This window comes from Lissotriton vulgaris, chromosome 2_1 (genome assembly GCF_964263255.1).
Source record: "Lissotriton vulgaris chromosome 2_1, aLisVul1.2, whole genome shotgun sequence".
NCBI lineage: Eukaryota > Metazoa > Chordata > Amphibia > Caudata > Salamandridae > Lissotriton > Lissotriton vulgaris.
This window is the reverse complement of record NC_141687.1, coordinates 770,629,531-770,655,087: the sequence shown is the minus strand read 5'-3', so window position 1 is coordinate 770,655,087 and position 25,557 is coordinate 770,629,531. Positions and strand designations below refer to the sequence as shown.

At 45.9% G+C, this 25,557-nt stretch overlaps 1 protein-coding gene across 3 annotated transcripts in view; it reads right to left on the bottom strand.

Moving 5' to 3' along the window:
- ERICH2 (glutamate rich 2) overlaps positions 1-25,557 on the bottom strand; it is a 406,715-nt gene that overhangs the window by 225,417 nt on the left and 155,741 nt on the right. For all 3 annotated transcript variants that reach the window (XM_086958687.1, XM_086958688.1, XM_086958689.1), the window contains one exon: positions 19,546-19,644. In XM_086958687.1, the coding sequence (XP_086814813.1) occupies positions 19,546-19,644 (99 nt within the window). The remainder of the gene's footprint in view (positions 1-19,545; positions 19,645-25,557) is intronic.

Genomic DNA, 25,557 nt, shown 5'->3' with positions numbered 1-25,557 from the left:
CTGGAGAAAACGCGACTGAAGCTGAAGGCAGCACAGCTGAGGAAGCTCCCGAGGAGGAGAGTCCAGAACTAGCTGACATCGAACTGCCGAGCACAAGTCGAGACGTTGAGTGGTTCCCTGCCGACGACCAGGTTCATGATCCAATACGAACCAGGAAATATTCCTACTTAGACAGTGAGTGGGATAGTCCAGGTGAGCTAGAAATAGACGAAGCAGATCAGGTCAACGAGAATCACATCACACCTGATCAGGAATTAGGCCAAGTAGGGTCAGATAAGGACACCGAAACTCCTCCTGAGACTCCAGAAAGTGGAGAGGGACAGTTAGAAACTAGAGCTGACGTTCATGCAGAAGAAAGCGAAGAGATCGAAGAGCATGAACAGGAACAGATAGAGCTAGATCAAAGTGCTCAGACAACGGAAACGACAGTAACCGGAAATAAAAAGCAAGTGCGATTTGAATCTGAGCAGGGTCAGAATAGGGACCAGGCAGAAGACATAGATGAAAGACCTGGAACTAGTCAGACAGGCAGGAAAACAGAGGTGCCACAACAAAAAGTAAAGAGAGTGCACGAAGAAGGGCAAGTTTCCTCAACTACTGGGAGGAAAGGGGGCAGAAGTGCACCCCGATACGTCAAAAGACTAAGGCTCAGACTAAAGACAGTCGAAGAGAAACTGAAAGACCGGAAAAGGGCTGAAAGTGAAAGAAGGGCAGCCCAAGGAAAATCGCTGAGAAAAAGCGACAGACTAAAGAAGCAGAACCGACTGTATCGGAGCCCTGAGTGGACTTACTTTGTGTTGGAGGAAATAGACGAACCACACCACAGTGGCAACAGTGACGACGAGTCCATTGCTGATCGGAGTTCGGACGAAGACCCTCCTTGAGAGAGCCCTGAAGTGAGCCTTTGGTGCGAAGAAACGAAGAGGGGTAGCAAAAGCCACCTGTAAGCTAAAAATGTCTGATCCGAGTGTCTCTGGGAGGTCCCGATGTGGGTGTCTTAAAACTTGCTGTAAAATATGCTTGTGTAGTATAGCAATGCTAATAATAATGTGGATAGCACTAACAGTTTTTCTACCTTTTATGATAAGCAAAAATCCAAACTTGTCCCCTACTGAACCGGAAGCAGTAGACGTAGGGGTTGTACCGACTGTAGAAACACCACGAAATTTAGAAAGACGCGACAAACAAGTAGGCTTGACACACACACGACCTAATTTAGAAGCATCAGATGAGGATGGACTACACTTCCACAAAATGAGAAACAGGACACATTTGAATGTTTTTGCTAACTTGTTAGTGCATTACGTAGAAGCTATGGAAATAGAAGACTGTTATGTCTGCATGAAGCTACCTACCTCAGTGGCTGAAGGCGTGACATACCATCATCTACCTTTAACCTATGGAATTTCCTGCAGTATCTTAGCTAGCTTGTTCTATAGAAGCACTTTACAGTACTATTATTCAAATGATGACGTAGTATTTTCTGAACTTCCCATTAGAGGACATTTGAACCGTGTACATACTACCAGTGACGTGACCCGTTATATGGGAGAATATTTTCTGACTATAGGGAATATAGATTTAGATGAAGCTAAACAATCTAATCTGACCTGTTCCCTACATGAGCAGGAAAAGATGTTCATTAAGATGGCAGACAGAAGGAGAGAAAAGTTTCAAAAGAAAGCAAATGACGAAAAAGATAGAGTCCCTAGGTGGGCTGAGCACATGGATAACACCTCGCAAAGCGAAGCTAGTCCTGCCTTGTTGTTGGATTTTGAACGAAAGGGGAAACTTTGTATCCATAGGGAAAAGACAGAGTACTATAACAATGTATTCATCGGTTCCAGCGAGTGTGAACATAATTACAAGGTAATTGGAGGTTGGGGTATCAAAAATGGGTCAGAACCTGTGTTTCCCGGAATATATTATATATGTGGGAACAGGGCTTATTTCAAATTGCCGGATCACTGGTATGGAAGCTGCTACTTTGGCATTGTTTTCCCGAAAATATACCATGTGAATAATGCAGCTGGAAGCGATGAAGAAACTAATGGCTTAGTGCGTAGTAAACGTGAAAGTGTAGGTGAAATTATAGGTGATATTTTTAGTGCACTGATACCTGGAATGGGGGTAGTTCTGAACACCCATAGAATCTGCAAATTGTCTACAGTAGTGGTCCGGTTATCAACGGACACTGCTGCTGGATTCCTGATGGTCAATACCAAAATGGTTGCGATCAGATCAATGGTTTTACAAAACCGTCTTGCCCTTGACACCCTATTAGCAAAAGAGGGCGGAGTCTGTAGAATGCTGAAAGCGCAACATTGTTGCACTTACATTCCAGATAAAAGTATCGAATTAAAACAATATGTGAAGAACATAACTAATTTGGAGAAAGAACTCAAACCATTGGAGGTTGACAGTCCCTGGACGAGACTGACTGGAGGTCTCTCCTCTATAGGTAGTTGGTTTACTAACCTAGGTAGAAATCTTTTGTGGAAAATACTGATGCCAATAGTTGTAATAGGTATAATTATATTGATCATTTTTATCTGCTGCAAATGCCAGAAGTGCAGAAAGAAATATACAGTGAATCAGAGGGGGGTGAAAAGAAACATTGATGAACTAGAATTAGAAGAATTAAAGAGTGCAATTTACAAAAAGGCGAAAAATCACCACTCTCATAGAGAAGCTGAAAGGAAACTCAACAATAAATTTGTTGAAATTGAAATGAGTGATGTGGATGAATGAGAAAAGTTGGCATCTGTTTCCTTTATGTGGTGATGATAGTAAATATCATCAAAGAGGGGATTGATGGAGCAAGGATTCGCACGTAAAGCGCCTTGCCCCAGTGCAAGAACCTCGCCCAATGTATAATACTACTAAAATAATTGTTTGTCATTTATTATACGTTTTCCCATACACGCGGGTGTCCCCAGGATGCTTGCTCGTATGTCTTTTCCATATTAACGAAGCTTGCACTAAAGAATCGGCTGCTTTGCTGACATTCAGTCTGCGCATGCGTCGGTCATACCCATGTGATGTGACACACTCGCATTCTGGAGGGAATTTGTGCTCATGCGCACTGTTGCAAAAATGGCCGCTTGACCCTCACCACGCTCTCCGCTTGCTACTGCTGCTTCAGCCTATCTGTCTTTTCGCACTAAACATTAATGCTATAGTCATTATAAAGTAAGGGTTGGTTAAAATTTTATCATGGTATACAGTGTGATCATTTTATATGTGATTTTAATTTGTTCTCGCTTACTTTTCATGTACCGCGTCTCTGGGGGCTGGGAGTGCTTAAGCTACGCCATATTTGAAGCTCCTCTGGGTATTTCCATGTGACCTGGGAGAAACTCGACTGCGCAGACGCTGAAACCAGCCAGCTGGCTCCCGAAGCCAAATGCGCCTGAGAAAACCAGCACATGATGAGGACACTCACCTTGAGAATAACTGACTATGTTGCGATGTCCTGTGCACTCAGATTTTCTATTGTATTCTATGGATGGGAACGTGAACCTAATGGGCGGATAGAAAAATTTAAATTTCATGGTGGGAACGTTGAATTTTAGGAGGTGGTAATGACCGCACCACCTCTTCTGACCAATCAAAATGTGGGAAACTGTCACTTGCAACATTAGTGGGTGGTCTGAGGGACCCCAAAATGGTATAACTACCCTAGTTTAGCTTAGGAAAATTGTCCGACTTGTCCGAGTAGCAGACCTGTCACTGACCCTACGATCTCAATAGGTGCTCAATCTGAAAGTGCTGCGGAGCACTTTGTCCATACTTTCCACAAACTCCTAAGGGGTGGAAAATCCTAAGTGCTGGCGAAGCACTTTGCTGGGGAATTCGAGAATCCAATCGGGGTTTCTGGCGGATTACTTGCAGAAGGGGGTAACGCAGGCGTTGCTGTCCGAAGCTGTGGGTGTTGGTCGTACCCTGGGAGGCCCAGTCATTTGACCCGAACCTGAGGGGTATCCTGTCCTGATCTGTCCGTGGGCTGTACCTGTTCGCATTCTGGTATTTCCTTTTCTGAGGGTCCTAGTCCCCGTCCTTCCAACTGACCCGTGGCCAGGGTTAGTCTTCTCTCAGACCTAGGTAAATATTAACCTGTGGGTTTGCGTCTCTCTCTCTCTCTCTCTCTCTGTTTTTTTAGCACTCTTGCCTGTGATATTGCTCTATCACCTTGAGAACAAGTTATATGCAATTGTTGTAGAATTGTTCCACTTCTCTCCCCACCTTTAGAAAATTGCCAAACTGTTATATTTTATTAGTATGTTCCAGTTTTTCCCTTTCCTTTAGCTGATTGCAGTGAATTTAGTAAGAATAGTTTAAGCGATTAGGTTAGATACATGTTCTAGGTCCCAATCCCGTCCTATTTTTCCTAGCATAAAGTTGCAGTGACTAGTTCTGTTCTAAAATTCCTACCTTTAGTCTTCCCATATATTCTAATGGTTATAATTCTAATACAAAGTTACTTTTTGGTGTTGATTCTGATGTTTGATATATTATTCTGCATATCGCTTATTGTCTTGGCATCTTCTCTTTGAACCTCTATATAAAGTTTTAAACTTCATCAGGTGTCTGTGGTCATTTTACAGAAATTGTGGATAAGTATTGTACTGTAGTATAAAGAATATATCTTTCTAGGTTCCCTGTCTACAATTTTCCCTTATAGCTCCAGGTCCGTCGGAAAGTTGTACCTGTGGTAAGTCAGGTACATGGTAAGCAGAGGTGTAACCCAAACCCTAATTACTCATAGAAGCGTGTAGCAGAAGCCATCACCCAGTTCACCCAAATGTCAATGGTGTATTAAATTTTATGCACGCCAGGGCCCAGTGCGTGTAGGTAATTGGTGAATACGGTGACCCGGGTGAACTGCGCGCTCTATCAAGGTGACTACCATCCGGTGCCCTCCTGGTGCCACCTGACTACTGGCTAGTAGTCTCGAACTTGGTCCCCTCTGCTTTCAGGTGTCATCTTCCTTCGATCCAGGCTTGGATCCATCGAACTTTCTTCACTGGTCGCCTGCCAGCAACTTCTTTCTTCCAGGCTCCTGGTCCGTCTACAAGGATTCCCGACGTCTTTTGAGACCTATGCAGCTGCAGCCCCTGGGCTAGGTAACTTCGGCATTTCGGTGCCCCAGCATAGCCTCACTATCCAAGGGTCAGAATCCACTTTCGTTTTCCTCCTACCAGGTCGGGCTCGCCCGAGAACACTAACTCTGTCTTTACTAGCTACCATAGACTTTGTCCCGCATCACGCGTGAGAGTGCACACTCTGCACCCGAGTCCCCTGGGTCTCCTAGAAGTAATCTGAAGATTCTATAGTCAAGATCTAGCGATTCCAAAGCCTATTAGTACTGTACTTACCTGCTAGTAATTTCGCATTCCACTTTCAGAGTATATGGTTTTCCGTGCCCCTCGGGCATTTGTATATACTGTGCTAACTTAAGTATTTTCGTAAGAGTTTTGTTTTGTGCTTAGTACCCTGTCCTCATAAAGAGTACAGGGCTGTTGTGAATCTTAATAAATAACTTGTTTATTTTCATAACACTTGTGTGGTGTCCTTTCACTTGGTGTTCAAGGGGTATATGTGTGGTAAACAGCTGGCTTAACACGCCCTCTCGAGTCTTTAGCCTTAGACTGCTCGTATCCACGCTACTCGGATAGCTGGTCTATAAGGTTGACTTACAACCAATCATCAATAAGGGTTGCTGGACTGATACATAGTGTTCACTAAAATAGTGAGCACTGCATATCAGGCCACCTTCTCACATTGGTGAGCAGCGGTTGGGATTTGAGCTTGCTGTTGTTCTACCACACGTATCCTAAGAATATCTTGTTGAAAGATCACATAAGTACTTCAGGTACATATAACTTAGCTTAGAATACTCTGAGTTCTACTGAACCAGCTGTTGTAGCTCCTCAAGGCTTAGCACACCTTGGCTGCAACTCTTAGCAAGGGATCAGTAGGCAAACACATAGTGTAGGTAGGTGCATCACTTACACCACACTAGAATCAGCATGTCAGACAAAGGAGGAAACTCTGAGTCTCCCCTTGTGTCAGTGGACCCTCCACAGGTCCCCACTTCCAAATATGCTGCTCTTAGCTTCCAGGAGATTAGACAAGTGTGTACCTCCAGGAAGATAAGACAGGGGTCTAACCTCACAACTTCCTTTCTGATTGGTCTCTTAGAGGCTTATGATGCCAGTAGGGCTGGTAACCCAGACCCTTCTAATCCAGATGGGAGTATGCCCTCCTTACAGGGACCCTTTGATAACCATGACCATCCCCTCCAGGAAGCAGATGATGCTGAGGATGAGGATCAGTTGTCAGGGGATGAGGCAGATAAGGGACAGGTAGAAGTCAGCAGACTAACCAGGTCCAACTTAAGCAGACATGAGATTGGTACTGGGGGACCCCTGGGGCCACTCTCAGGTCAGCTTAACATTGGGAATGGACGAGTTAGGTCTCTATCAAGAGGCTCTAACAGATCCCTTCGAACCAATGGCTCTCACATCTCTTCTCACAGAGGGATGACTTCCACTCAGAGGAGAGTGTATGAAGCTGAAGAAAGGGCAGTCAAACTGAGGATTGAAAGGGAAGAACTTGCCCTGGCCAAAGAGAGACTTGCCTTTGCTAGACATCAAGAATTATGTGGGCTACAGCCCACTGGTGGCAGCAATAAACCTAGCAATAGGGAAAGGAGTTTTGATACAAAGCACCTGAATAAGATAGTGCCCCCCTTTAAACAAGGGGATGACATCCGCAAATGGATTACTGCTTTGGAGAGAGCCTGCACTGTGCAGGGTGTTCCCCAAAGTCAGTGGGCAGCTATCTTGTGGCTCTCCTTTGATGGTAAAGGTAGAGATAAGCTCCTCACTACTAGAGTTGAGGATGCTAACAATTACCAAGTCCTGAAGAATACACTGGTTGATGGGTTTGGTTTAACCACTGAACAATACAGGATGCTGTTCAGAGACACCCAGAAAACTCAGTCTCAGGATTGGGCTGACTTTGTTGATTGTGCCACTAAGGCTTTTGAAGGCTGGCTACTGGGTAGTAAGGTTACTGATTTTAAAGGATTGTACAATCTAATTATGATGGAGCAAATCTTAAGTAATTGTCAGAACCAGTTATTACACCAGCACCTGGTAGACTCTGATCTAACCTCTCCACAGGAATTGGGTAAGAGGGCAGACAAATGGGTCAGAACCAGGGTCAGGCCTAAAAACCAGGGTGGTGACCAAAAGAAGGAATCAACCAAGCCTCAAGAGAAGGGTGGGGATAAATCCACAGAGAAGACTTCCCAAGGGCCCCAAAACTCCAACAAGGGTGGTGGGTCCCAGAACACTCCTTCAGAACAGAAGAAACCTTATTGCCATACCTGTAAACAGGTGGGCCATTACAAAACTGATGCCAGTTGCCCTAAAAATGGCAATAAGGGAAATATACCCCCAGGTAATACTCCTAAACCTCCTGTTACCACTAGTGGTAATCCCCCAGGTGGTGGGAGTGCCCCCAAGAATGTGGTGGGCATTACTTTGGGCAATCAGGAGGACTATGGCCTAGCCAGGTCCCCTGACCACACTCTTGTCTGTGAGACTGGCATGGGGTTTGCCAACTTCACTACTGGACCCCACATTTTGGGAAAGTATAGACAAGAGGTCATAGTGAATGGTCAGAAAGTTGAGGCATTCAGAGACACAGGGGCCAGCATCACCATGGTGATTGACCATCTGGTCCCCTCTGCTCAACTGACCCCTGGTTTTACTTATCAGGTGACAGACATTCATGGAGTGAAGAGAAGGCATCCCATGGCAGTAGTCAAGCTCAGCTGGGGTAATGTCACAGGGCCCATGAGAGTGGCAGTGACAGATAACCTACCTGTAGATTGCTTACTGGGGAATGACCTGGAACTCTCAGCATAGGCTGAGGTGGAGCAAGAAACTCACTCCAGAATGATAGGCCTAACCAGACAGGTTAGTGGGGCAGTAATAGCTCCAGCCCCAGTCCAAGCACCATTCCTCCCTGAAAAGGTTGGAAGGGCAGTGGTAGCCACTGCCCAGGCTCAGACAGACTTTCCAGAACAGGATAGGAGGGCTGTGACAGACACAGCCCAAACACAAACTGAGTGCCCTCCTGAAAAGGTTGGCATGGTTGAAATGGTCTCAGCCTCTACTCAAACAGATAGTGAGGTTGTGAAGCCTGAAACAATGGATCACTCCACTCAAACAGAGAGCATTGAGGAGGAAGAAGAGTCTTCCCCCTCCCAGACACTAGGTGAGAGCCAGCCTCCTCAGGGAACTGACTCTACCCCTGTTGAAGGAACTGCCCCAGAGGTAGTCAGGCCTAGCCTGGCAGAGCCCCTGATGGCAGTGGACCCTTCCCAGGTGGGACCCAGTCTGGAGCAGGTAACCTGCACCTCTCTACCCTGCCTCAGTCAGCCCAGGGCTGAAGAGGTCAGGGAGGCCAGTGGTGGACCCCAAAGGGCCCCCTGTCCAAAAGAACTCCTTAATCAGCAGATTAGGATCACTGAAGCTGGTAAACCTAGCCAAGTGAAAATAAAACAGACTCCTGAGGGATCCCCCTTAAAGGTAGTTAGGGACCTCCCACAGCTGGACACTGTTGGGCACAGCCAAACATGGGGCCTAAAAACCCCAGACCTGACCTGTCCCGCCAGTAAGCCAAACAGAGGGACTCAGCCTCCAGCTTTAGGTAGCCAGAGGCTGGCCCTGAGAGCTCAGTGCATCTCAGCTAAAGAAAGAAAAGCACACATGATGGATGGTGATTGGAGGAAGTTGAGCCCAAAGGTAGAGGAGCCTCACTTCAGTACTCCATCCCAGCATCAGCCTTTTACTTTCCCAAGACACACCAGAGACAGAGATTCCCTATGGTGGAGACCCTCAGATACCCTTAGGGTGAGGGGTTGCCTAGTGGACCATGACACAGGGGGAAACCAAGCCAGAGCTGGTCCTTCCTTATATGGCCACTTAGGTAATAGAGGCTTACCTGGACAAGGATAGCCTTATCTCCTTTCGTTTGGGGGGGGGGGGGTTGTGTAGGAAGGTACATCCTGACTATGGTTGCCCCCAACTTTTTGCCCTGTGTTTTAGCTGGTTTTTGACATAGTCGACCTGGGACCCTGCCAATCAGGACCTCAGGCCTACTGCTCTCTCTTTAAAATGGATTCCATGTACCCTAGGTGCATTTCCAATTGGTACTGGGCCACCCTATCAGACCCTGTAACTCAGGGCATGGGTGTACCCAGGGCTGCCAGGGGCTGCAGCATGTATTATGCCACCCCTGGCTGGCCTCCTAAATTTGACACAACTGGCTGCATGACAGCTGGGGCAAAGTCGTGTAATCACCCTTTGCTGTAGATATAGTATACCTATATCTAACCCTAAAATGGACACACAGATTCCTATCAGTCACTCCTATGGCAGGCCTTAACAATCCTGAAGGCAGAGTGCTTGGAATCGTGTGAGATGGTGCTCTGGCATGAGCTGAGCCTGTCTGCAGCTTGCGGAACCAAGTCCTAACAGCTGTTCCATGATATCGCATACCATATACTCTTAAGTGCATTATAATCCTCGCGGTTAAATGCTAACTTTGGTATTGCTTTATCAAAACATGTCGAGTAAGGTGTCATACGAATTGGAATACTAACCCCTCGCCAATTCTAGCGACGGGGTTAGCATTCCACCCTTCTAGAGGGACACGACATGTATGTAACTGTGAACCCCGTTTAAAGTTAACTGAAGCCTCAGCTCCACAAAATGGATGCTGCCACCACAGACACGAGTCTGACCTCCTGCTGCTGGGAGTCCTTCCAGTGAGGGAGGCTTGGACAAAGGGTTTCCTGTCCGGGGCGGTGCTAGCACCATCCCAGACAGAGTTTTGTGTATCCTGGGTAGGCAGGGCTTTACAGGAAGGTGACTGCTGAGTGGCACCCCGGTGCTCACTACGCATAGGCCAGTCAGAACCAGTTCCAGGGGCACACCAGCCCCTGGACTGGGGAAAGTCCGGCAGGGGAGAGGGGTGTAACCACCCCCCTCCTGGTCCCACCCATAGGCAGGACCTAGTCACCGGGTCAGCCCCCTTTTTTAGTATAAAGATAGGAGCGGGCCCCCTGTTCAAATTAGATCATCTTTGGAATCAAGACCCGACTTTCTGCGAAAGGCATCAAGATTTCCTTCTTCAAGATTCTCCCTTGTGGCTAAGGAGTAGTCACCCTGCATCCGCAGGCACCATCCTAAGAACACTGCGGTCTGCTGCAAGTCCTTCTTCACGAATCCGACGACCCAGCTCGACGAGACCCGGCTTCCCTGGCACCTCTGACCTCTACTCACCTCTACAGCAAAGCTGAGAACTGTGAGTGCGACGAGACCTCGAGGGACCAACGATCGCCAAGACTGCACGACTTCTTTGTAACAAGCCCACCGTGTGCTCCACTGGTGAGTGCTTTGGGGCCCGAGAAGCCCCAACCCTGAGCAGCTCCAGCACCGAAGATCAGCCCTCCAGTATCTCCACGATCTGCGTGGGGCCCTTCTGCTTTTGCGTGCTCACCGCGCTGTGTGGCTACTAGCCGGCTGGCTTGTGGCCTTCTACACGACGCCCGACGACATCACTGCTGCTGGTCTGGTTGCTCCAGACTGGCCCTTGCTTCCTTCTTCAAGAGAGGCACCCCGGACCCTCCTGGTCCACTCCAGACGCCATTTTGAGTCCACCGCGTGGGCTTGAATTTGCCAAGGCTTTGTTGCCCAATCCTGGGTCCAGCGACGCCGACAGCTTCAATCTTCGTGGGACAGCTCGCTCCTCCATCCTGGTCGCCGACAACGCCTCCAGGTCCGTGAGATCTGCGAGCACAGCGTCACCCACCCACCTAGTCGAGGTGACTACCATCCGGTGCCCTCCTGGTGCCACCTGACTACTGGCTAGTAGTCTCGAACTTGGTCCCCTCTGCTTTCAGGTGTCATCTTCCTTCGATCCAGGCTTGGATCCATCGAACTTTCTTCACTGGTCGCCTGCCAGCAACTTCTTTCTTCCAGGCTCCTGGTCCGTCTACGAGGATTCCCGACGTCTTTTGAGACCTATGCAGCTGCAGCCCCTGGGCTAGGTAACTTCGGCATTTCGGTGCCCCAGCATAGCCTCACTATCCAAGGGTCAGAATCCACTTTCGTTTTCCTCCTACCAGGTCGGGCTCGCCCGAGAACACTAACTCTGTCTTTACTAGCTACCATAGACTTTGTCCCGCATCACGCGTGAGAGTGCACACTCTGCACCCGAGTCCCCTGGGTCTCCTAGAAGTAATCTGAAGATTCTATAGTCAAGATCTAGCGATTCCAAAGCCTATTAGTACTGTACTTACCTGCTAGTAATTTCGCATTCCACTTTCAGAGTATATGGTTTTCCGTGCCCCTCGGGCATTTGTATATACTGTGCTAACTTAAGTATTTTCGTAAGAGTTTTGTTTTGTGCTTAGTACCCTGTCCTCATAAAGAGTACAGGGCTGTTGTGAATCTTAATAAATAACTTGTTTATTTTCATAACACTTGTGTGGTGTCCTTTCACTTGGTGTTCAAGGGGTATATGTGTGGTAAACAGCTGGCTTAACACGCCCTCTCGAGTCTTTAGCCTTAGACTGCTTGTATCCACGCTACTAGGATAGCTGGTCTATAAGGTTGACTTACAACCAATCATCAATAAGGGTTGCTGGACTGATACATAGTGTTCACTAGAATAGTGAGCACTGCATATCAGGCCACCTTCTCACACCCCATACCTGCCCTTTTCAGATCAATGAAATACCAAGAAAACCACAGGCTGTTCAAAATGCAATTGAAAGGCTAACTGCTAGAATTTATTAAAGGCACCTAATATTTCCTAACAGACTTCCATGGCTACCTGTCCAAACTAGTATTAAGTTTAAAATCTTTGTGAACTTTTCACTTTTACAAAAGGACTCTCCCTCACTTGCGGTTTTCAGAAAGGTAACAAAAACTTTTTAGCAAACGTTTCTTCTCCCTTTTAATCCTTTTTCACTTTGGTCTGCACTTAGAAATAATTCAGTTTGTATTGTATGGATTACAATTTACATGAATAGAAAAATAAATGTAACGCATTAATTTTGCCTAACAAGAAAAATTGTTTTTGTTAGAAGCAAACTTTCTGTCTTCCAAACGTTTTCTGGGATGCTGGGAACAGGCAGAGATATTCATGTTTTATGAATATTAATGTAGATCTATGATGGAGAATAGGACAAATCAGGATGTCGAAGTAGCTTAACGTTTCTATGACCAATAAAATATATGAGTTTCTGCCTACCACTGGGCCATGTGAAGACTGTAGTCTTAGTCTTTAATCAAAGCATCTTTATCCCACTGCCTCTTCACATTTATGCGGGCACTTCTTTACTCTGCTCTCTAGGGAGGGGGCTTGAGAGGAATGCAGAATATCTTTTCCTTAAACAAGAGAATGATTCAGGGTAATAAGGGCCAGATGTATCAAGCTAAATTGCGATTGCAAACGCTGAAATTTGCAGAATTTCAGCGTTTGCAATCGCAATTTAGCTGTGTGAAATGTAGGTAGACAAAAACCAACTCGCAAAATAAGGAAATCGCAAAAATTGTGATTCCCTATTTTGCCCAAGCATTTTGAGAATCGCAGTTTGAGATTCCCTAAATACTATGCTAGTAGGCATCGCAAAATGCAATATTGCCTTAAGGAATCGCAAATTACCACCAACTTCAAGTTGGTGGTAATTTGCGATTTCTTAGAAAAAAGCACTTTTATGCTTTTTTCAAAGTGCCATGTGGCACACATACATGCCCTTTGGACATGTATTTGCGCTACATGTGCACACATGCACATTTCAGGGGTGCAACAGGGTGTCCTTTTGGAACCCTTGCGCCCTTGAATTTGCGTGCGCAATTCTCATTCATTCCTATGGGCCTCTTGGCCCATAGAAATGAATGGGACGCCATTCCTTTCTTTTATTTCATTTTATTTATTTAAGAAGTTTTATATAGCGCTGGCTCCACCCAGGGCTATCAGAGCGCTTAACAATAGTAAGCTGATGTTAATGGAATACAGAACAATTGTTTCAAATGCAGCAATCAAACATGGTGGATTAAAATAGAATATTGAGTACTATAGAGTAATTGGTGAGAGAAAGGAAAGAAAGGGCAGCTTAAAAAGAAACAGCATGCAAAGGATGATGTAACAAATTATAATACTGTATACATGGGGTAGGCTCAGTGGTTAGAAAAAAGCTGGTGGGTTGAGCGCGTGAGAAGGGTGGCATGGGGATGTTAGGAGGGAGGCAGGGGGAAGAGGGGTCGGGAAGGGGATGTATCGTGAGAGGGGGAGAAGTTGAGGGTATTAGTGAGGAGAGAGAGTATAGCAAGTACAGTAAGAGAGGGATTATGTTCCCCAATATTTGTTGAGCAGGTGTATTTTAAAGTCTTTTTTGAAACTGACATAAGAAAGGTTACCTCTTAGATCTTTAGGGAGGGTATTCCAGGGGCCTTATCAGAGAAGGAGCGGGATTGAGAGGCTTGTTTTTTCAGAAGAGGCGGGATGAGGAGAAGAGAGTTGGTGCTTCTCAGCGGGTGGGCCCAACCCGCTTTGTTGAGTTTGTTTGAGAGGTAAAGCGGGGTCTTTTGATAAAGGGTTTTGTGTGTAATGCAGGCAATTTTGTAGGAGAATCTGCCTTCGATAGGAAGCCATTTAAGGGCCTTGAAGGCAGGTGAGATGTGGTTGAAACGTTTACAGTCGGTTGTTAGCCTGGCTGCTAGGTTGAGAACAGATTTGAGGGGGGCAAGGTGAACTTTGGGAGTTCCGGAGAGTAAAGTGTTTCTGTAGTCAATTTTGGAGAGGACTAGAGATTGGACAACCGATTTGAAATCTTCCGCTGGAATGAAATGTTTGCTTTTTTTAGATGTCGGAGTGTGAAGAGTGCTCCCTATGCCCAATTTTTTATATGGGAATTGAGCATTAACTTACTGTTGATGGTGTGCCAAGAGATGTTACTGATTCGGCGAGGGAGAACAGTTTAGGGCATTAAGTTCAGCGATCCATGTTTGAATTGGGAGAGGGTTGTTTTTAGTAGAGAAAAGAACGATTTCAGTTTTGTTTGGATTGAGTTTGAGATGATTGGAGTGGAACCAGGATTGAATCTTGGTTAGGGCAGTGTTGAGGTGTAAGATATCGGAGTGGGATTTAATTTTATAGTACAGTTGGGTGTAATCAGCATACAAGTGACAGTTAATTTTGGCTTGTTTAAGTATGAGGGTAAGGGTTTCCATAAAGAGGTTGAAGAGAGCGGAATAGAGGATAGATCCTTGTGGGACACCGAGGGAGACAGGTGTGGGGCAAGAGAGGTAGTTTTGAATTTTAATTTGTTGGGTTCTGTGTTGGAAGTTTAGGACAGTGCCATTTAGGCCGAAACGATCTTTTAGTGCATTAAGTAAGGTTGAATGGTTAACTGTATCAAATGCAGCAGTGAAGTCGAGAAGACTGAGTAGGCAGGTCTCGCCCTTATCCAGGGTGAGGTGGATGTCATCCACTATATTAAGCAATGCAGTTTCTGTGCTGCAGCCTTTACAGAAGCCAGATTATAGAGGGTTAAGCAGGTTGTAGGTGTCAATGTGTATATCTAATTGAAGTAGGGCACATTTTTCAAGGGCTTTGGAGAGAAGGGGGAGGTTGGAGATGGGGTGGAGGTTGTTAGGATCATTAGGATCAGCCTTGGGGTTTTATGGGATGGGTGTGATTTGTCCAAGTTGGAGGGAGACAGGGACGCACCCTGTAAAAAGGGAGAAGCTAATGATATTGGCCCAATCAGGGACGATGAAGTGCTTTAGATCTTGAACGAGGGAAGATGGAAGCGGGTCTTTTGTGTGAGAGGATGGTTTTAATTTGGATAAGATGTTAAAGACTTCCAGTTCTGAAACGGAGTTGATATTATGCCAGGAGGCATTATTTTTAAGCAGTGGGTTAGTGATAGGGTTCAGGCAGGGTAGATGAAGGAAGGTATACGGAAGGAGTAGGGGGAAGAGTCAGGGGGGAGTGTGGTATTGAGGTAGCATCACAAGAACATTGTGGTTGGGAGGGCTGAGTTACAAGGAAGGATTGATCAATTTTTGCAATTTTTTTGGACAAAAAGTTAGCAATTTCTTCACACTTGTTAGTGGAGAACAAGTTGAGGGGGGCCGGCGAGGTTTGGTTTCTAACAATGTTAAACAGTTCCCTGGGTCGGTTCTGGGCACGGGAGAGCTGCGAGCGATGGAAAGATGCCTTTTCAGAGAAAATGTGTTTTTTGTAGGCTGATCTAGCGGTTCTAAGGAGGGCGAGATGGGAAGGGGAAGGGTGTTGTCTCCATGTTCTTTCAGCGAGTGTAAGTGAACGTCTTTAATTGTTGAGGTCTGAGGTAAACCATGATTTGGAGGGGATATTTTTTAGAGTTTTAAGTTTGGGAGGGGCAAGTTGATCTAAAACCTAAGAGACAGTTTTATTAAAGTGCTGCGTGAGTTCATTTGCATTGAGTGAGGGTGGGGTGAGACGAAGTTGGGTTTGGAGTTGGACTCAAGTGCACCAGGAGGCATTTGCTTAAGATTTCTGGTCACAATCGTGGTTTTGTTGCTTATAGCTGGGGTGGGCGGGGTTGAGGGGGAAATCGTGAACAATAGGAGGTAGTGGTCAGACCAATCAAGAGGGATGATGTTGGATAGGGATCCGTGTTAGCGATGATGGCGTCAAGAATTGCTCCTGTGGAGTGGGTTGGGGAGTGGCAAAGTTGTTTTGTTTGAAGTCGCTAATCTCGAGAAGATCAGTGAGAAGGTTGATTGTGGGATCCTCTGGTTCGTTCCAGTGAAGGTAAATAAATCTCCTAGGAAGAGATTTTTAGAGTTATAAAGTAAAAATTGCGTAAGAAGGTTAGATAGTTCTTCAGCGAAGGGCAGAGGCTCACCAGGTGGGTGGTAGATAGTGTGTAGTGGTATTGGGGGGTGACAATAAAGATCTGTAACCAGTGTCTTTTTCAAAATCAGTACAGATATGGTGTCTGATAATTAACAACTGTGATCAGTTTATCTGAAATGGACCTAAATTGTGTATCCAATTGAACATCATTTAGATTTATTGTAATAACTGACTGTTTTTGTGTACGAACTAAAGACATCTATACCTCACAGGTATATCACACCTTACAGCAATTTATGGTTTATATATGTACAGAGTAGGATTAAGGATGTGTATTTTATAGAAATGATCAGTGATTACATGTATGTATGTCTTTTTACAATATTTGAAATAATTTATAAGAAGTAATAAAGAAAAGAAATAAAAAAGATATATTTTTGTACCATAGCCGTATTTGTTGCATAATTTGATCAAAGATCTATGGTATAACTGCTACACAAATGATTATTGAGCACTATGCCCGGTGCAAATTTGTTTCCCAAATAAGTGGTATTGGGGGAGAGCCCTTCATCTTAAGTTTGGCTCCACGGTATTCAAAGGTTGTGTAGTCATTGTTCTTGGCTAGGGAGAGCTTGTGTTCTTTTTTTCAAATAATTGCTAAACCACCCCTATTCTCTCTGATCTTTCTTTCCTGATAATGATGTAACCAGCAGGTGAAGAGTAGGTCGAGGATGGGTGTTGAGTGATCTTTGAGCCAGGTTTCCGCGAGGAAGGCGATGTCAATATCTTCGCTAAAGATGGTTTTGGATATTTCAGTCGCATGTCGAAAGGCTGAGTGTCAGTGCACGAGCATGCAGGTCAGGGGTTTAGGGTTAGTATTGGGGGGAGGGCATGAGTGAATGGCGGTGCATTGGGGGGGTTTGGGGGAGCTGGGAGAAGAGTGGATACTGCTGATCCCCATGGTAACAGGGATGTTGGAGTGAGGGAAGGAAGAATCCTCTAGGGGGGGACTTATTTAGGTAGGAGTTGCAAATGTCTGATAGGTTGGAGGAGGAGGAGTCATTCAAGGTCGAAGAGGTCTGTGTGTACGGTTGGGAAGAGGGGTGGATATCAAACGTTTGGGATATGGGCATTTAAGAGGGCCAGAGCATGGAGAGGAGGACCATGAGGGGCGGGTTCTAGGGTTGAGGGATATAACATTTTTAAAGTCTTCTCTAAGTCTGGCAAGTTCTGTAACCAAGGTAGAGATATTGCAGTCAATGTTGCAAAGTGCCTGGGTTAAAAAAGTGAGGTGGGATGTGGTTGGGGCAGGAGGAGGGCAGGAGGTATGGTCTGAGTTGGCTGGTTGGGAGGTTTGGTGTTCGGAGAGGGCGAGAGGCGGGGGACGGGGGTAGTACTGAGACTGTGGAGGATGCCTGGGGAGGGAACGGAGGTGTGCTCCGGCCTTGGGAGGGAGGGAGGGGCAATGCGAAGGGCGGGATAGTTATAGAGGTAGGAGATGAAGAGTCAGGAGTGGAGAGCATGTAAGGGGTGCAAGGAGACACAGCATCAGGATTGGGGCTTGGAGTGTAGTTTGGGGAGGGAGGAGAAGGGGCAGGAAGGGGTATAGTAGCTAGGGGGTGAGCTTGGGGGGAAGGAGTGGGGTTTGAGATGGGATATGGGGTTGGAGGGAGACGGTCATTAGGGGCATGGTAATTTGGGGGGTGGTGAGTTAGCTAGAAGTCATGAGGGGGTGGGTTCAGGAGAGGGTTATAGAATAGAGGTCAAAGAAAGGTATATGTCATTAAGGTTTCGTATGTCAAGAGGGAGAGGGGTTAGCGTCGGGGAGTCAGGGGAGAGCCAGGAGGGGTCTTTGGGTTGAGCAGGTGCGGGGAGAGGAGTAGGTATGGACAACTGGTGGGATAGGGTGCTGAAATGGTGTTCAAAGATTCGCAATTTGCGAGTCGCAAATAAGGAATGCGTAGGAATCGCTATTTTAAATGCGAATCCTACCTACATAGCAGTTTGTTAGTCCTTAATAGCGATAAGCAAAACTGTACTTTGATACAAGGGCCCCATAGTCATATCCCTTTTTGGAAGACACAGGGTGAATTTGAGGGAGACGCCAAAATATGGGAGTGTGCTGGACTACCCAGTCACTAAGAAAGCTCCCCATGAAAGACTTACAAGGCTGTAACCAAGTAGCAAATATACTTTAATGGTGTTGGCCACAAGAAATCTGATAACCATTGTTACTTTCTATATGGACTACAGAAATTGACATCCCAGGACACTAGAATTTTGGGCTCTGCAGGGTGGTGGGAAACATCAGAATTATCAGTCTGTTGAGAAACCGGTTTAGAAGAGAGAAAAGCAATGGAAGGTTCTTTACCAACGCTGAATCTATCACTTTTCCCACAGAACTCAAAGTTCTTGTTCCCACAAGGGTATTTGACACAGCTGTTCAAGGGTGGCCGAGCAGGATGGTTAAATTACAAACGTGATCTGCAACAAATAGGCATGTTGCGAAATTAAAAATGTTGACCACTTCCTCAAAATGGGTGTATGGTATGTCTGGGCCAAAGAAAACGTGTTGGGGCACCTAATTGTATGAACATTTCCAGTTCATTTTTCGAACGGATCTTAAATTCACTGTTCTCAGGTAGAGCAACTAAAGTGAATGAAGTGAGATCTCATCTATATGTGGAAACTTAAAAATGATCTTATGAGGATCCTTTAAAGTACAGAATCAATAACAAGTCATTCACAGCTTATGTTAGGCGTAGCTTTTTCTGAGATAGTTAAAAAATGCTTAAAGATCAAGGTGATCCTCAATGAAGCTGAAGCTGATCTATGCTGATGGACAAGACAGGAAAACAGACCACAATTAAAATTCTAAATACCTCAAAAGAATGAAAAGAGTGGAAATTGACAATTCAGCAGTACGGGTAAAAAAATGCCTTACTCATGAAGAGTTATCCAGAGTATGTTGTTGAATACACTGCAGAACACAAGTTAATATTGGCGCTGGTGCAATCAGCAGTTAACTCACATTTTAGTTTACCAGGAGACAGAAAGGTCAACTGAAGGAAATATAAACAATTTAAAACGTTTTTCCAACTTCCACTGGCACAACCTGCAGAATATTATAAAATTAATAACCAGTCATACGTCAAGTAGGATACATGTTTGCAATTCTAACTTCATTGGGGGCAAGAGGAGTCATTTTAGGGTTTATGGGCACAAAATACAACACATGAAGCGATGAAAGGACAAACTATGGTTCATTTATGCAAAAGTACACCTATTTTAATATTAGCTCATGGCACCCAGTGACACAAGTATTCCACAGCCTTTGCTATATGAGCCTAAAACAAGGAAAGAGAACAGACAGAACCTTTTTGTTGTTATTGTTTACTTTTTCAAAAAGGACAAAACCATTGTTTTCCAGTTAGTTTCCTTTTAACAATATTCTTTTCTCAGATCTCTAGTGAATTAACAGTAAGGATGTTTCTAAAACGTCGGTGGCATTTAGGATACTTTACACTCTCTAGCTGATGGAAGCTCACTTGACTCAGGAACTAACACCAGAAGTAAATGTATGAGAGATTTCAAGGAAATAACACTTACATTTCTGGAGTACTCCTTGCTGTATACAGTGAGATTTGCTTTGTGGGGGTGTACACTTTCTTTCTTGAGTATACTTGCCGACTTCCCATACTGCTCTGCCTATAAGATAAATATAATAAACATGAATTGTGCATAAAAGTATAGCTTTAAAACCATTAGGACATTCATCATCATGGAATGTTCTACTCTTTAAAACTTAATTCATGATGTCCTGGTTATTTTGAGACTGGCCTCTTGCCGGTCAGCCAATTAGTGGCCTCCTGAGCTGGGAACACTGTCCATCTCCAATTCATACTGTCAGCAAATAGGATTTATTATGGACAGGACTTTATGTGTGTCCCATCCAATTGAGAAGGTTACTTTCTCTTGTTGTCACCAACTAAAGGCCTTAAAGAAAGTCTTGTTTCTTGTTCCTGGGTGTTCTCATCATGCCATTCTTCAAGCTATGTTGGGATCGGGTTCGGACCAAGCAAATGCAATGTACCTTGGCTTCTGTCTCATCTAGTTCATCATCTACAAGTGGCCCGGATTTAAACTGTCAGACTTTTTCTTGAATTACTACAACATACGCACATCTCCACCCACTTTTAAGCTTTACATTGGCTTTTGTGAAGAAACTTATCATTTTCAAAAGTGTATCTGTTTTAAGGCGCTTCATGATATTAGTCTAGCATTCATTTAACAGCTGTTTACACATTACGTTCCCTGAAGTCCCTTACACGCGTATTCAGCCTGTCTTCTTATTTATTTATTTGTTTATGTGAAAGGTTTTATATAGCGCTGGCTAGATCCGGAGATATCTGAGCGCTTTACATGAGTATCAGACCACAGTTACAGGTTACATCGTTACAAAGGTTACACAGTTTTTAGAGCATAGCTACATAGTTACATGTTAGGTCGAGACAAGCAATAATGACAATATGTGTAAGTGAAAAAGCAGGCAAGGGGAGAGATTAATTGGAGAAGGGGTAAGAGCAGGGGAAGTAGACAACGAATGAAGGAGGGAAAGAGGAGTGGGAGGGTGAGAGACCCAGCAAGAACGAAGGTGACGGGGGCGCAAACAGGTAGACAAGTAATAGATGAGTCCAAAGTCCAGTAAGCTGTGATCCAAGGGGAAGTGGTATCATTCCCCCAACTCCGTTGCGAGAGGGTCCCTTTACACAGTGGACTCTCTCAGATGGGTCTGAGACTCAAAGGCCTACCTACTGGATCCTTCCCCAAGAAGGGGAGAGGGAGTGCTTTGGCAAGGGGCACCATAACATACCTGAACTGTGAGTGGCTCCCTTGGCGCTGTGGACTCTCTCAGAGGGATCGCTGAGACTGCAGGGGAGAAGGAGTGCTTACTTAAAGGGCACAAGGGACAGGGGGCTAGGGGCAGAGGAAGTAGACAAAGAATGAAAGAGGGAAAGCGGTAGAGGAGGGTGAGAGAGCATGAAAGGGAGGAGGGTGAGAGAGCATGAAAGGGGGGAGGGTGAAGGGGGCACAAACCGGTAAACGGGTAAAAACCTCGTCCAAGGTCCGGTAAGCTATGATCCCAGGGGAAGTGGTATCATTCCCACATCTCCCGAGTGAGGTTCCCTTTACGCAGTTGACTCTCTCAGAGGGGTCTCTGAGACTCCAAAGCCTACCTACTGGATCCTTCCCCAACAATGGGAGAGGGAATGCTTTGGTAAGGCCTCAGCTGTGCATGGTTCCCTTGACGCTGTGAACTCTCTCATAGGGGTCACTGAGACTCCAGAGTAAGAATATTGGATCTTTCCCCAACAAGGGGAGAAGGAGGGCTTAGTCAAAGGGCAACAAGGGACAGGGGGCTAGGAGGTGGGTCGGAACTGGCAGGTCGACAGAGGGGGAACAAAAGGCAAAAAAAAAACATTCAATTAATTACAGAAAGATAACACATTCAGTACCAGGGTAAATTAGTGATCCAGAAAAAAACAGGATCCACGAAAGGCAAGGGTCAGGGAGGACAAAGGGAGGGAGTCAGCGAGTTGAAGAGTCCCACAAGGAAGAGATATGGATAGCAGAAAAGGAAATGTATACGTTGTAGAGTCACTCAGGAGAGAGATGCAAATGGGAAAAGCTCAGAATCACAAAATAGTGATATTAAGTACAAAGAACTACTATATATACTAGTGGTTAGAGTTGTAACTATGCAAAATAGTTAATTCACTCAGGGTTCCATTTTCACAACGATTAGGCTAAAAACGATTCTATATTACTTTACCTTTCAACAGAGTGAACGGAGAAATAAGTCATCCAAGCGGGGAGGGAGAGGAGGGAGAGGAGATAGGTGAAAGGAGAGACGAGGCCTGTGGGGGAGAAAGAGATAAGGACATCCAGCCGAGGAGCAATGTCTGAGGGTCGGCAGGATGAAGTCCAACGGACCGAGGGAGAGGACAAAAAACAACAGAATGGTGGCTCCGTTCGTGATCCCTCACTCTGAGGCGCCTCCAACGATGCGGGATAGGGCAAACTAAGCAGTCACATGTGTGGAATAAATGCAGAAGAACAAACTCCAAGGAGGCAATCTGTGACTCTAAATCCTCAGAGAGGGCAATTGCGGCAGGCGATTCATACAAAAAACCTCAGAGGGTAGTCAGTTCAGGCAGGCCATTTCATACAAGGCCATATAGGAAATATTCACCATCAACAATGCGGAAATGGGGCAACAAAGCAGGCCAGGAGTGTAATGTATAGGAAGAACACACTCCAAGATGAAGCCCAATGGTGGGAAGGAACACCATCTTAAAGTCAGACACAGTACCTGGAGCTTCTCATCTCCCCCAGGGTGCAGGCCACCCCAGTGAAAGCAGTTCCCCTCTGTCGGGCTACTCACTTGGGGATACTCAGGGATACCTCCTACTACGGGCCCCTCTGTCCTCTTTTTCCTCCAGGGGTGGATTTTGCAGGAAGCACCACGGCACGTTGTTCAAGAATCAGTGGAGTCCCTTACGCAATGTCTGGGCCTTCCCCCACACTCAATCCACACACCCCGGGTGCTGGGGGCTCTCCACTGGTGCTGTGAATGGGCCTGCTTCCAGGAGCCAGGCCTATATCTCTAGTTATCTCCGCTTCCGGTTGCGTCTTCCTTACGGCCTATGCTAGTCATTCACGGGCCTCTCCTCCCCCGCCGCCTGCCCCATGCGCCTGCTTCACCTACGGCAAGGAGCCGCTTCTTCTGGTGGCGATGGTGGACAGGCCTTCGCAGCTTCTACCTCTGGGTCAGCGCAGTACGCCCCCTCAGCGCAGGCACATGCTTTTGCTTCAAGGTATCTCCTTTTGGGCCACCGGGGCACAGCAATCTTTCCAGGCCCGGCCGCAATTGGTGAAATCTTGCTTTGCCAGCGGAAGGGAGAATCAAGGGAGTCACTCAGCCACCCAGGACTCCAGGTGCTGACCGTGGGTCTTCGCTGCAGGTCGGAGCTCGCCTCTGATGCACCACACTTCCCGAGGCCGGGTTGGACACCGCAGCTCTCAGTATGTCAACTCAGGCCCGTCACACGGGTTCGGCGCTGCTCCTTCGGGGCTCTTCCAGCACTGGCCACCGAGCTCCCCCTGTGCCCGTAGCGCTATGCAGCGTTCCCTTTCGCTTACCGCATCAGTAGTAATGGGTTGCAGGAGGTTCATAAGGTCGCGGTCTTGGGCATCAGTAGTAGTAGATTTCTTGTGGGGGAGAGCTCGCGGCGGATCGCTGTTGTTGATCTCTTCAAGCGGCCGCCATTTTTCTGCTAATAATTTTCTTAAAGTTCCTAAGAACAGAAAATGTCACCAGGGAGGGAGATTCTTTGCCTACTAGTGGCTACTAAATAGAAATCTTTTCACTTTATCTGATAAGCCAATCCAATCTGCTTGTGTTTGCGGACGATGCTTAAATCATGGTTGTTCATAAATTAGATGTTTTACCTCCTAAGTTAATTAGGTCTTGTATTCAGAGAAAGAAAGAGAGAAAGAAAGAGAGAAAGAAAGAAAGAAAGAAAGAAAGAAAGAAAGAAAGAAAGAAAGAAAGAAAGAAAGAAAGAAAGAAAGAAAGAAAGAAAGAAAGAAAAGCATCAGTGTAAGAAATTGGGTTATTTGTAGATAGGAGTAGAAGCCCCATTCAGACAACAACCCAAATCCTCGTCAGAGTGAAGAACACTAAAGTCACTAAATTAACGTGTGTTTAACCTTTTGGTAGCTTATAACAAAATCAGCCAGGCTTAACTTAGAGGAAATGTGAAAAGGATTTGTGCAGCACACAAAAGCAATAAAGTGAAAACTCAACAGAAGAAAAATCACAAGCCGGTTTAGAGAAACAGGATACATTTTAATAAATAAAATGACACTAGAAGAACAAAAATCTAAACAACCAGGGATATAAAATCGTAGTGTTTTTAGTGAAAGTAGCCTCAAGAAGCAGAAAGTGCCATTCATGATTGTCTGGTAGAGCTAGACCAGGAGAAAGTCACAGTTCAGGCTGACCGTGATGGAGTGTGGACCGGACACAGAGGTCGCAAAGTACCCAAACCTCAGGATTTTCACCTTTTGTTTCTTTCAGAATGAGTATATTCTGATGCCAACCAAGGGTCTAGGACCTGAGAGGCACCTCTTGGGGATCAGGAGTCAATCCAGGCAGGGGCCGTCAGCAGGACTCAGGGAGGTCTAGGCAGGTTTAATTGCAGCCAATCAGCTGGACAGTTGCATGGATGCCTCTAGAAACGTGTTGGATCCCTTAGCTCACACAGGAGGCTAGCCAGCTAGCCCTTGGAGCCAATATGGTGGCCCTGGGTTAATAAAAGTAGGTTCAGTCTTCCTTCCTCGGATATCAGGCCAGCAAGGCAATCCTACTAACAGCAGGGCAACATAGCAGTCCTTCTTCTGCATCTTCCACAGGTCCAGGAGTGCTCTGATGAGTAGTTCTGAAAGCCCTCTATTATTATAACTGATGCCAGCCTTTGTGTTGGGCAATTCCCTGACCGTCCCCCAAATTGGCTCTTGTCAGCTCTTCCCCTTCCCTTAGTCAAGGATCCAAATCTGTCCTGGGTGACAAAAGGTGGGGCATGCCTGGTGCCACTTTCCTTTATGTGTGCTGAAGGAAAAGCCCTTTGAAGTGTAAGGGAGACTGGGTACAGCCCCTCCCCAGACTTCCTGTCAGGCTGACCCATTCTGTCCACAACAAAGCTACGTGTGTCTCACTGTCTGGAAACAATACACAAACCCCAACAGCAGATCTATTCAGAGTCATGTGAACCAGGACACTGACAGAAAGGCAAAATTGGTAGGGAGCAGAAAATGACAACTTTCTTAAAGTGGCTTTTTCAGAATTGTTGTTATCAAGAGGAGGGAGGGTGATCAATCGATCAATCGGGCACCGTTTACCACTGAGGGAAGTGGAAGGTCCAGTATCAGCTAGTGCCCTAAACAAGTATAGGTCAACAATGTAGGGTGCTGGACTGTTCCTTAGAGAAAAGAGTGTGTGTATCTGGCGGGACCGGAGGTGAAGATGTGACACCTTTGGGCATCCATTTTGTTGGATGTATTTGCCTCACACACCCATACGGGTGTCATGCTTCATCATCGGCGTTGCTCCTCGTCGGGGAGGCGGTGCAATCCCCGACGGGCTCACCTCTAAGAGGGGCTCTTTGGCGGAGATCTTTTAATCCAACTGCCTTATGGTGAAGTGCGAGTGTGCGGGTGATGCAGTATGTAGCCTGGGTGGGGATTTAAAATGTAGTAGAGGGTACCGGAAACATCTTTATTCTGGGGGTCCCCTACTGCAATTAAAAGCGTGAATCTAACTCCCTAGGTGCCAACAGGTTACACCGAGGAGCAACGGCAATGATGAAGCATGACACCCGTATGGGTGTGTGAGGCAAATACATCCAACAAAATGGATGCCCAAAGGTGTCACATCTTCACCTCCGGTCACGCCAGATACACACACTCTTTTCTCTAAGGAACAGTCCAGCACCCTACATTGTTGACCTATACTTTTTCAGAATTGTAACATGAGTTCACCACTAAAGAAGATTTTAA